General features: G+C 43.3%; 1 protein-coding gene and 1 non-coding gene across 2 annotated transcripts; both read left to right on the forward strand.

Annotated features, from left to right (window-relative positions):
• The first annotated feature begins 4,284 nt into the window (after positions 1-4,284).
• LOC119269133 (subtilisin-like protease SBT2.3) lies at positions 4,285-11,356 on the forward strand. The gene is made up of 10 exons (XM_037550895.1): positions 4,285-4,825; positions 5,667-5,820; positions 6,149-6,546; positions 7,254-7,349; positions 7,431-7,503; positions 7,973-8,255; positions 8,344-8,675; positions 9,380-9,650; positions 10,081-10,362; positions 10,694-11,356. The coding sequence occupies exons 1-10, from the start codon at positions 4,578-4,580 to the stop codon at positions 11,095-11,097; spliced, it is 2,541 nt and encodes an 846-aa protein (XP_037406792.1). The 5' UTR covers positions 4,285-4,577; the 3' UTR covers positions 11,098-11,356.
• A 140-nt stretch (positions 11,357-11,496) lies between these two features.
• TRNAM-CAU lies at positions 11,497-11,584 on the forward strand. The gene is given in 2 exon segments: positions 11,497-11,534; positions 11,549-11,584. It is a non-coding gene; the product is annotated as a tRNA-Met (tRNA).
• The last annotated feature ends 1,071 nt before the right edge of the window (positions 11,585-12,655 follow it).

Genomic DNA, 12,655 nt, shown 5'->3' on the forward strand with positions numbered 1-12,655 from the left:
TAGCATCGGTGGGCGTGTGGAGGTGTGTTTCCGGCGTATATGTCTTTGATGGATTTGCTCGGATCTATTCGTCTACGTTCACGTGTCTTCAGGTTGAATCCTCCCCATTTACGCTACTCTTCACCGGCGACGGTTGTTGTTCTGGTGCATTTGTCCTATTAAGCCTTAGCACGACGACTTTCCGACTGTCTACTACAACAAGGTTTGCCCGGCTCCGACAAGTGATGGCTGATACCAGCGGCGCATCTTTGGCTCGCTTTAGTAGTTGTAGTCGTTGCTAGTGGCCTAGGGATCTAAATGTAATTTTTATTGTTTTTGGTGCTCATTGTACCGTAATGATTGAATATGAAAAAATCAAAAGTTTTCGCCCAGAAAAAAAGATCGTATGTCGAAGTGTAAACTCTGAACACAAGGATTAAGGAATATTTTGTGTTCGGTTCGGTTAGAGGTTAAAACGCTCTTCCACCTCCCACCCCCCGCGTGGCAAAATTCTTCAAGAAGCCCGGGAGTGGCAGGCCACAGGCAAGTTTAGACAGGACATGATTTTCTTTCATATCCCTTACGAGCCACGCCCGACCCCCGCGTCGTCCCCAGGGCGGCTCGGGGAAACCCTAGGAACGCCGCCGCCGCTCCCCTCTACAGCACACCCCCCTCCCGCCGTCGCCGGATGAGTCCGCCGGGCGAAGCCCGCGCCAGAGGACGGCGGCGGCGGGGATCTCCGCGCGCTCGGTGGCCTAGGTTGCCGGCATGAGCCCGTGGTGGTGGGAGTCTCGTCCTTGGCGTCTCCAGCCGACGTGGCGGCTGCCCGGCGCGGCGTCCTCGTCCTCTCCCAGGTGATGGGTTGCCGGCTGCTCGTGGTTGCCTCGATGCGACGGCGTCCCGAGGTTTCAGATCTGGCCGTGACGGGCTCGGCGGATCTGGCCCGTTGGCTTCAGCCGACGGTGAGGTTGGTGGTCGTGCATGGTGATGGCGCCGCCGCCGCCGCGCAAGAGGTGCTTGGGCCAGTGGGTTCGCATGTTGGCGGCGCTGGGGTTCCCCCATCCTCGTCCGGCAGCGTGAGGGTGCGGAGGTAGGGTTGCTTCGGAGGAAAGCCGACGGCGCGGTGTCTGCGGATGTCGCTCTCCTCATGGGGGCCGTTGTGGAGTTCTCCGACCTCCTCCGCTGGTGAAAGCCCAGATCCTGTGGTGCAGGACCAGACGATGGCGTGACGTCGCTTCCCCTCCTGAGGGCGTCGTCTTGAAGATCGTGATTCCCTGCGTGCTTTCCCAGAACTGGACTTGCACGACATCGCGACAGGTGGCCAGCGATGCGCCCAGAGGTGGAGCGGTGTTTCCTCCTCCGCATCGAAGACAGCGGATCTCGGCGGCGTGGCGCAGCGGAGACTCGGCGCCCGATGCGTGTAGATGGACTCGCGCAGGAGGAGGTGGTTGTCTGGCGTCATGGTGCGTCGATGGCAGAGTGGCCTGACAAGGTAGAAGCCTCAATATCTGCTCTCAAGACGGGCCTGTGGAAGATGGCGGCGACGACACATATGAGTGCGTCAGACCGATTTGTGCCCCAGACCCAGTATGTGGCTCGGCTGGGGCTTCCGGCTTTTGATTATAGGTTTAGGTGAGTGGTCTGGGTATTTGGCCCAGTTAGCATCCCTTCATCATATGGATAGGAGTAGTGGTATATGTTGCCAAGATGGCGGATTCAGGCATATTATTGTAATACTCTGTAAAGTCCTCGAGAATAATCAATAAAATGACCGCATGCAGGTCATACTCCTTTTCTAAAAAATGACGATTTTCTTCGGGCGACCGTGAGATTAGCCATGTCCTTTCAATGTACTCGTGGATGGGTGCTGTTCCACCCCTCCTTATGAATATGTTATGATACACATGGTTATGCGTGATTCAACGAAAAAATGTCATGGATTCTTTGAGTAGGCAACAAATGAGCCGTAAGATTTTCAAAATTTTAAGAACACAACAGGACTGCGAGCAAACACGCAGGTCTGCAACCCATGTAGCGCCATGTGTGTATTTGCAAATATCAAGAAATGCCGCAAATTTTAAAACTATTCACAAGCAAGAAACAAATATTCAAGAATTTTGAAAAACGTTCAAGAGTTTTAAGTGTTCCTGAGTTCCTAACCAGTTCATGTTTTTAAATGGTTAAAAAATGTTCATGATTTTAAACAATATTATGAATTTAAAAAAGGTAAACTCTTACTGTCAGCTGGCTGATCCCGTGGTAGACATCCGCCAGATGAGTTGTCGTCGGATCAGATTCAATATCATGGCTGCCTGGCGCTCTCTCTTGGTCACATGTCCTCTCTCTCTTTGTGGAAACATCATCAAGTAACAGTGCATCCTTATCCTCACAAGCGCCAAATGCTCATCCTTTCTCCTAGCATGTGCTATCCATCTCAAGCTCCCACCCATAGCAATACGACTGCTCCTCCAGCCAGAAACCACATGTTGCCTCAAGATTGAAACCATGCTGGCAAGCAAGCCACGACTGCCAACACCTGCTACAACGGTGGCTGCCGTCCACCACTGATGCTACGAGCTCTGCTGTTGCAAAAGAGCCGATCGATGAAGTCTTGGATTGCAACATCGTCCATGTTTCTGAAACATGGGGAATGTTACACAGAAAAACACGACAGTGCACCGATGCGAGTGCGGTGATTTTTCTGCAATATGACCTCTGTTGCAAAAGCTTCTGAAACATAACTACTGCTGCAAAAGTTTTCTGAAACATAACTCCTAGTATAAAGTTTTTCGCAACATGATCTCCTCGCAAAAGTTTATGGAACTTAAACTTTGTTACAAAGGTGGAGAGCGCCGCTCGGGCACTTGATGATGCAGACGATCTTACAAAAAAATCAGCCGACGAACACATAGCACTGCCAAAAAAATAATTGCAACATTAGCTTTGTTGCAAAAAAACTACAACAAGCCGTTTGTTGCAAAAGTTCCGCAACTCAAACTCTGTTGCGAACATCCGAAGCGCAACATCATCCTTGTTGCAAAGCTAGGAGCTAAATATGAGGGCTATCCCGCATTGAATTTAGTGAAAAAGATCCGCCGACCGACGAGTAGCGCTGCCCATTTAAAAACTGTTCACAAAATTTTAAATGTTCACATGTTAAAAAAATGTTCAAACATGTAAAGTATATACCTGAATTTTAAAAAATATTATAAATTAAAACATATTCACAAATTTTAAAAAGAAATCGAAAAATTATAAAAACAAAAAGGAAAAGAAGGAAAAAAAAGACCCGTAGAGAAAAAGGAAAAGAGAAAACCTGAATGAACCTTCCCAAAACCAGAAGGATCGTTTTACATGACCGACCTAATTGTGCCCATGAGGGTTTTGGGCGACCACTTTCATGGTACGTACTAAACGTAATAAAATTACAGTTTTGCTAAAGCACATCTAGATGTGCAATAAGTATTGCACGTCTAAGTCCTATGTCATTGATCTTATATTGAGATTCGTGTGGATATTTTCTTTTCTTTTTTCTTTTCCTCTTTATGCTTGATTCACCCACTTAGATGTGCAATAACTAGAGCACATCTAGATGTGTCCTAGACACATCCATAAAATTAACTGTGCAGCAAAGCTCGTGTTAGCCTTTAGTAAAACTGTACCAAACGGGAGTGGATGAGAGGTGGATTTGCGGCGCTCGGTCCAGCAACCAGGACCAACATAATGTTTGTACTGACACGGACGTTTCATATAGCACCGTCAAGACAGCGCTCAAGCTGCACTTTCTTTCTTTTCTTTGAGTACCACCGGAAGGCAGCCTCTTTTCACCGTCTTTTTTCTGCGAGTTCTTTTCCTCTGCCTCTGTGGTGAAAATGTACAAAGCCGGCGGGCGAACAGCTGGAAATCACTCACTCCAGTGCCCCAAGTCTTCTTCCTGGAACGCTGAGCTGAGCCGTGTGCCCGTGTGTAGCACTGTAGCCGGCTTTGTTTCTCCATGACAGATTTTCCTTTCTTTTTCCACATGCCTATGTCGAATTTTGATCAGATTTTTTAATGGATTGTCAACACATGTGTCGTGAACATCCATGATTCTTTTTCAACTTTTTAAACATATTTAGATGAATTTTGAAGGTTGGTATCATAGTACTAGCATGTAAGGATTGGTATCATCTGATATTTTCCTTCACTGTGGCCACCACCTCACCCCGTTCACACAGGCATAGAATACACCACCCAGGACCAGGAGGCACAGGCGCGCAGCAACAAAAGGCCAACGAGGTGGAGGCGCCCACGCCAAAGCGGCAGCAGGCGAGGCGAGGGCTTTGCCGCTCCCTCCGCCTCCTGCTCCTGCTGCAGTGGTCACTTCTTTATTGCCTGCTCCCCTCCTCTCTTCCCACGCTTGACTCGGGCACGGCTTAAAAGCGCACGCCTCCCTCGCCCTCGCCATTATTCCGCCGCGTGCAAGGCCAGCAGCTGCTCCACCTCGCCCAACTGCAGGCTCAGTCGTCCTGTGCTCCCGGCCATGGACCAAGGGCGCAGCTAGCCTTCGTCGGGGATTCTTGTCCCCCTTCCCTTTGGAGCCTCGGGGCGGCGAGGCAATGGGGGTGGCTCGGAGGGAGCGGTGGGCTGTTCCCCTCCTGTGGGCGGCGCTTCTTGCGGTCGCGCTGCTGGGCGGCGGCGTCGTCCGCGGCTTCGAGGACGGCGCCGCGGTGTACATTGTGACCATGAAGCAGGCGCCGGTGTCCCACAAGCGCCTCGACCTGGAGAGGTTTGGGAGCAGCAGGGTTGCCGCCGGCGGCGGCGGCGGAGGGGATAACCCGGCCACCAGCATCCTCAGGAAGCCGAGGTGGGCGGCGCTCTTATATAGCATAAATTTCCCCGATTGTTATGCTTCCTCCATAGAGTGTTAATCCCCACCCTTGCAATTTGCGCCACTTAGATTCCGCACTTTATACCCCTATAAAAAAAAGTGTTCCCCAGTTTGAGGTTTTAGCACTTCTCGAGGTGGTACAAATAACACTTATATTTTGGGCCAGTTTTGGGCAAATTTGATTGTGCTATCATTCCGATGATTGGAAGGTCACTCCAGCCGACTACTCTGGTTACACTGTAATTAGTTGTTGAAATTTTTATCACTCCCATTATTATTTGTTGACAATTGGCCAGTGCAGTCATCTTAACATCCATACTGTGTGTACTTAATTATTACCAGTACATGTATTAACGACAACTTAAAGTATCCATAAAATGCAACATTACTTGTTTAGAGATTTAATTTTTGAATGCCTTTGTTGTCTATATCATGCTCTCGGTTATCTTTAATGATTTGATATTATATGAATTGAATTTTCCATTTGTTTTATGAGATTTTTGCTTAAGTTTCATTTACGCCTAATTCACATCGAGTAGACCCTGTTATTGTAAGAATTGTTAATTCAAGTGTTGTAGGGAGGGACTTATGTCAAACACAAACTAGAGCTACTACATAAAATTTTCCACGCCAGAATTAATTGGGAAACAGCCAGTATCTACTTTTGTCTACTTGGTGTATGCTACTATGAAGGGTCAGCTAAAGTTATTATATTGATTTAGCCTTTTATCTGAGAAGGTCCAGCAGTTATTTTCATGGAAAAAACATGAATGTGTTAGCTTTGTTTCTCGTATTAATATTAACCATGCTAATGCAGGCATGCTTCACCCAAATCTATGAATTATGGCTCACTCCTAGTGCGCCTTCAAAATTCTCTCCTGAAGAAGACACTAAGAGGAGAGCAGTATACAAAGTTGTACAGTTACCACTACTTGATTAATGGTTTTGCTGTTGTCCTCACTCCTCAGCAGGTATCCAATTGTTTATGTTTGTTCCTTTCGCTATTTCTGTACTATCATAAAATTAGCTTGTAGTGTCTGTCTATCGCTTGTCAAAGAAAAGCGCATGAAATGTTTTGCAAACTTTATATGGTTAAATAAGGAAATTCATGTAATTATGAAGCATTGATAATCACTGAATATTCCTTTTTTGTTGACCTCCTGCGATTTGTTTCTTTCACCTTGTTAGTTGTTATCCTTATTTCTTTTTTCCTATCTGTTTTCTGGAACCTGTAGGAGATTGTTCAGATCGACTTATTCCTTATACACGTTTTAACTTGTTTTCTGCTTGCATTAAAAGGCAGAGAAGCTAAATAGGAGAAAAGAAGTGGCAAACATAATGTTGGATTTCTCTGTTAGGACGGCAACAACTTATACCCCTGAATTCCTTGGCCTGCCAGAAGGTGCTTGGGTGCAAGATGGTGGTCCACAATGTGCTGGCCAGGGTGTTGTTGTGGGCCTCATTGATACAGGAATCGACCCAAATCACCCTAGCTTTGCAGATGACTTGACAACCGATAATTATCCAGTTCCTGCTCACTACTCTGGTAATTGTGAGGTTACAAGTGATTTTCCATCTGGGTCCTGCAACAGAAAGCTTGTTGGAGCTCGACATTTTGCTGCATCTGCAATAACCCGAGGAGTCTTCAATGCCTCTCAAGATCTTGCTTCACCATCTGATAGTGATGGTCATGGGACGTAAGTATTTCTGATTTACCTATCAGGTTATCACAATTACTAGTAAACGAAGAAAATGAATGCTCCCCAGTCCCTACTACTGCGTCAGGCTGTGTAGGCACACATGCAGCTCTTTTGTTCCACAGTTGTTTCTTGTTTCCTCCAGTAACCCTCAGTAATTCTATGTTGTTTGACTACCCAAATTTTCTAATTGTATTCAAAAGTTTCATTCAAATACTAAACACTTCATGAACCTAGCCTAGTCTTCTTTTTTACTTCTCTACTCCAGTTGACGATGAACCTGGCCTGGTTCTGTTATGTAAATGCTCAGGTATAAGTCATGCTAGTAATAAATGGATAAAGTTATGTTGTAAGAAATGATTTATGCAGAAATACCGGGAGATATGGTTATTTACTGTTGTTTTGTTTGTTTTAACTTGATATCATGCTAGTAATAGATAGATCCAATTAAGATGAAAGAAATGATTTATGCAGAAATACTGGGATAAACTGTTATTTACTACTGTTTTGCTTCCATGGTTTGTTTCTTTCAACTTGAACTCAAGCATTGCTTTCCATATGGACTAGTTGAACTACCTTTGGGTGTAGGCCTTATCTGACTTCTAACTGATGTTGCTTAACAAGAATAACAAACTACTGCAAGGAAATTATTTTGAGAGGCCACTTTCAGAGATTATTATTTCTGAAGTTAAGATTTGTGCATACAGCCACACAGCATCAATCGCGGCTGGTAATCATGGAATACCTGTTATTGTGGCTGGGCATCACTTTGGGAATGCAAGTGGAATGGCTCCTCGTGCACAGTAAGTCTACTTGTTTTTGGTTTAGGGAGATAGATATGATCCACTTTATTTCCAAATATATAATAATAACTTATTTTTCAGCATTGCTGTCTATAAAGCGCTGTACAAAGGTTTTGGAGGTTTTGCTGCTGATGTAGTGGCTGCAATAGATCAGGTAACGATCTTTCTGCATGCTGCTTATTTTCTGTTCGTGTAAGCACAAAACTAATGACCCACTTTAGAATGTGATCCCTGCATGAAGAAAAGGCATGATTTCTACCTCCTTTTTGAACGAAAATAATAATAATCTAATGGGCTTGATATTCCAAGAGATCAATTATTGTAGCATATACTAGCTAATCAAGACGAGCACACTACAAGAAAAGATTATAAGCTGTTCAAATTTATTGAATAGATCTGCATCTGGAAGTTCGAATTCTGTGATGACCAGTTGTACTAATGTGTTGACTAAAATTTTAGTAAGTGTTCGACATATATTTATGTTGCAAGTTTCCGTGGCATTATTAAAAATTTTGGTGTGATATTCTTGGCAAAGATCTGCCAACTCACTAGAAGCATTTTAAATAATGAAGAATGCTCTATTGCAGCGCTGTTGACAACAACTCCTTGCATCACATTTGCAGGCAGCTGAAGATAACGTTGACATAATCAGTTTATCCATTACCCCTAATAGGAGGCCTCCTGGATTGGCTACATTCTTTAATCCAATTGATATGGCACTAATGTCAGCTGTGAAAGATGGCATATTTGTTGTGCAAGCTGCAGGAAATACTGGTCCTTCCCCTAAGAGCATGTCTTCATACAGTCCATGGATTTTTACTGTAGGCGCTTCTGCCCATGACAGGGAGTACAACAATTATGTTGTACTTGGCAACAATTTGACCATTTCAGGAGTTGGCCTTGCTCGTAAGTTCCTATTAAGTTATTTCATTATGTGCTCTGTGCACGACTGCACATGGCGACCTTTTTAACTTTTGTTAAACTGCAAACACAGCTGGAACAGATGGTGATTCCATGTACAATCTGATTGCTGCACCTCATGCACTGCAAAATTATACAACTACTCCAATTGAAATGTCCCTAGGAGAGTGCCAAGATCCAAGCCATCTAGATAAAGATCTGATAAGGGGGAAGATACTGGTCTGCAGCTATTCCATAAGATTTGTGCTTGGCCTCTCTTCTGTGAAGCAAGCTTTGGATACAGCAAAGAATGTCAGTGCTGCAGGAATTATATTTTACTTGGATCCTTTTGTCCTTGGTTTCCAGCTGAACCCAACTCCAATGGATATACCTGGACTTATAATACCATCATCTGATGACTCTAAGGTATGGCAGCCAATGCTTCAGCCTTATTATTCTTACTCTTTATATCCTTTTATTTCTTAGACCTTGATCAGTCTTTTTTCTTGTCCTGTTTAACAGCTTATGTTATGGTATTCAATAGTTCTGGATTTGCTGTATGAATCTGGCGTTTGGCATTGCAGTTGATTATGATAATCACGTTTGTTAATCAGCTTTTGCCTATTCTATCACTTGTTTAACCAAACCTTTTGCTGCTTCCATGGTTATTTTCCGAAAGCGGATTATAAATAACTTTAGCACGGCACATTTCAGTAACCACAAACTGAGCCTTAATGTATGAAGTGTGATACTTCATAATTATTGGGCATGGTAAATGCATCAGGAAGTTAAAAGGTTTAAGTGCCTATTCAGCTCTTGCAACATTTTAGTAGACTTATCCTGTTTCCCGAACTTCTGTTCATTTTAATCCAAGCTTCTTTCAGCTGCTGGTGTTGCTAAGCTTAATTTGCTCTGGCTGTTATGTGCGTGTTGATTAATCGGTCTCTCTTCTCCATAGTTTTTTTTCCTGTTCTCATGGTTTTAGTCTATCTTTTTTTGGCTTCAAGTTTAGTTGTTGAGTGCAGTATAGTAACAGTTGATGGTAGATCAACTGAATTACTCATGTGGGAAAATTATTCTATTTCTTAAGAAAAACTAAGGTGCTAACATATGTGACTCGATATTGCCAGATATTCCTAAGTTATTACAACGATTCGCTTGTACGAGATGGGACGTCAGACAAAGTTGTCAACTTCAGTGCAGTTGCGAAAATACTAGGAGGTCTGAAGCCAAATTATGGTAGTTCGGCACCAAAAGTGATGTTTTATTCTGCTAGGGGACCTGACCCTGAGGATAATACATTGGCCAATGCCGATATCTTGAAACCAAATGTGGTAGCACCTGGCAGTTCCATTTGGGGTGCTTGGAGTTCGCGTGGATTGGATTCTGCTGAATTTACCGGTAGTTTGACAATTTACCTTCTATTCCAGTTAATACTTAAGTATTAGTACTCAAGAGCATTAAACATACAAATTGCATTCCAATAGAATAGAAGTGTATTTCCAAAAAAATATGTTTTCCCTCATTGTATTACGTTCTTCAAATATGTATTTGGTAGATAAAAAACTAATGGTTGCCATGCTATGAACTGTGAGTGAAGCATATGAGGACTGAGAATGGTACTTTTGTAAATTAATATGCAATTATTGGATTCTTTGCTCCTTCCATTGCCAGCAAAACTGCCATAAACAAAAAGTACAGCCTTACATTTGTATTTTTCTGTTCGGGTATTTACGCCGCTAACAACTAGCTTAGCATTAGAATCTGACCTAATATCAGATTCTCCATTGCCATGAACAAGTCATGATGGTTGTCTGATTTTCCTCTTCAGGTGAAAGTTTTGCGATGCTCTCTGGTACAAGTATGGCTGCACCACACATTGCTGGCCTTGCGGCGCTAATCAAGCAGAAGTTTCCTTCTTTTAACCCAGCAGCTATAGGTTCCGCGCTGTCTACCACTACAACTCTCAGTGACAAGCAGGGGAATCCAATCATGTCACAGCGAACATACAGCAACCCAGACTCCACTCAAACTCCAGCTACACCTTTTGACATGGGGAATGGGTTTGCCAATGCCACTGCTGCTTTGGACCCTGGGCTCATATTTGATTGCAGTAAGTTCAATGGCCATTCATCTCTTGTTTATTTGCTCAAAAAAAAAAATCATCTCTTGTTTATGTTACTGCTAAGATTAGCTTGGGCTTGCCACAACTAGTGCGAACTGTGGTGTATTGCTTGAGACTAGCAGCTGGGTTTTGATTGACATCAGGTGTTAGGCCAATGTATGTCGAACCAACAGTTTATCAGATTGTTAGCATGGCTATGCCAAGGGGTGCATATATAGTGCAAATAACCCTCTAGGTTCTGATTGTAGTTTCGCGCTTGACAAACATGACTGTGTGACTAACTCCTTTCAAATTGTTTTGTTTTTCTTGTAAACTACAGGCTATGATGATTACCTCTCCTTTCTGTGTGGTATAAATGGTTCTGCTCCAGTAGTGGCGAACTACACCGGCAATAGCTGCGGGGCCTCCACCATGACCGGAGCAGACCTAAACCTGCCGTCGATCACCATAGCCGTGCTCAACCAGTCGAGAATAGTAACACGAACGGTCACCAACGTGGCGAGCGACGAGAACTACACGGTCAGTTGCAACGCCCCCTACGGGGTGGCGGCGTCTGCGACACCGGCTCAGTTCTTCATCCCCAGCGGGCAGAAGCAGCTCGTGACCTTTGTCGTGAACGCCACCATGACCAACTCTTCGGTGAGCTTCGGGGACGTCGAGTTCTACGGGGACAAAGGTCACCGGGTGGTCATTCCGTTCACGGTCATGTCCAAGGCTGTGTAGAGTTCCCGATAACTGAAAAGCTGACACTGAAACGGTGTCCTGACTGATCAAGCCATCAAGGTTGTATACGCAGCGGTGACCTGACTGCTTTGGAGGTAGAATGACCAGGATTTACCCTAGTTGTTTTGTTTGGTGTACATTTTGAAGCATGTCGTCCATGTAAGTAGATGCGTGGCTAGGTGAACAATAACTGTAAAGAGAATGTGTATCAGAACGCCCGTCTTTCGATGAATGAGAAATCCTTTTTGCAGAGGTCTTTTATCAGTTGCTACCTGCACTGTATGCTGTAGTTGTTTTTTTGGCTGATGACTTCCTATTGTGTTCCTGAGCTTTGTCAGGTTGAGTCGGCGGATATATATGTGTCTACTTCAATGCAGTATTTGAGAACTTGTCACCGAAGGGGTGGTGGCGCAGTTGGCTAGCGCGTAGGTCTCATAGCTGAAAGCGAGTGATCCTGAGGTCGAGAGTTCGAGCCTCTCTCACCCCACAAAAATCCAGAGTGATGATGAAAACGCTCTGGTGACAACTTGGGTCGTCACAGTAGTCATCTCTTAGATGATGAGAGCTATACTGAGCTTTGGTATTTTTTTTTGTTCACTTGTATTTTTATATCTAGTACTACAATGCTTTGCTATTTTTTGACACAGGGACCTTGGTATTTATGTTTTTCTTTTGTTCACTTGTATTTTATATCTAGTACGACAATGCTTTGCTATTTTTTGACACAGGAACATTTGGTCTCATTATTTCTAGCATAGAAAAAAAACACATTTTTGTTTTACAATAATACCAACAAAATAATATGGCCATCAAGGTTTTTTGTTTTGTTCACTTGTATTTCTTTATATCTAGTACGGCAATGCTTTGGTATTTTTGTTACACGGGAACATTTGATCTCATTATTTCTAACTTAGCAAAAATCACATTAGTTTTACAAAATTGCCAAGAAAATAATATGGCCAATCAACTTTACGTAAACTCCCAAAAATGAATTTCTCCGACAAAAGTTATTTAGCTAATGTAGTTATTCATTTAAGTACAGGCCACAAATCGACGTAATTTATTATTAACATTAACAAAGGTAAGTTTCCACTCAATGCCTACATTTCTTGATCTTTTCCATAATTTACAGAACTTAAGAAACATATTCTACTATGTTTTAAACCATGCTCAAAGAGAAAACACTTTAAAATGTATTTTACTAACTTTCAAACCTCAGGTTCCAAAAAACGTGGCTATTAATCATGGAACAACAAGTAATCCAAAAGTGAAAATGGGTTGTTTGTGCAACTCATATGCTCTTTCATCTTTATCTTCTTTGAGTGTTATGTTTTCTTCTTCTTCAGAGTAAACACGAACTTCATCTTGATATTAAAACAATAATTTGTATTTTTTGGTGATTCAGTATAACCATATGCATCATCGAAAATCTGCTAGTCTAGACACATATACATTTGATATTGTTACCTAAATACGGATGTAAAATGAGCCTATGACATTCTCGTGCACTGTGCACTCTTATATTCCGTGTTCCCACTTCCTCAAGTTCTTGAGCACA

This window comes from Triticum dicoccoides, chromosome 3A (assembly GCF_002162155.2).
Source record: "Triticum dicoccoides isolate Atlit2015 ecotype Zavitan chromosome 3A, WEW_v2.0, whole genome shotgun sequence".
Taxonomy (NCBI): domain Eukaryota; kingdom Viridiplantae; phylum Streptophyta; class Magnoliopsida; order Poales; family Poaceae; genus Triticum; species Triticum dicoccoides.

Bases quoted from the DNA above. Each gene is read 5' to 3' on its own strand.
- LOC119269133 (XM_037550895.1), top strand. From the start codon at position 4,578: ATGGGGGTGGCTCGGAGGGAGCGGTGGGCTGTTCCCCTCCTGTGGGCG. The intron at 6,547-7,253 runs GTAAGTATTTCT...TTGTGCATACAG, and splicing joins GATAGTGATGGTCATGGGAC to CCACACAGCATCAATCGCGG. The intron at 10,363-10,693 runs GTAAGTTCAATG...TGTAAACTACAG, and splicing joins TGGGCTCATATTTGATTGCA to GCTATGATGATTACCTCTCC.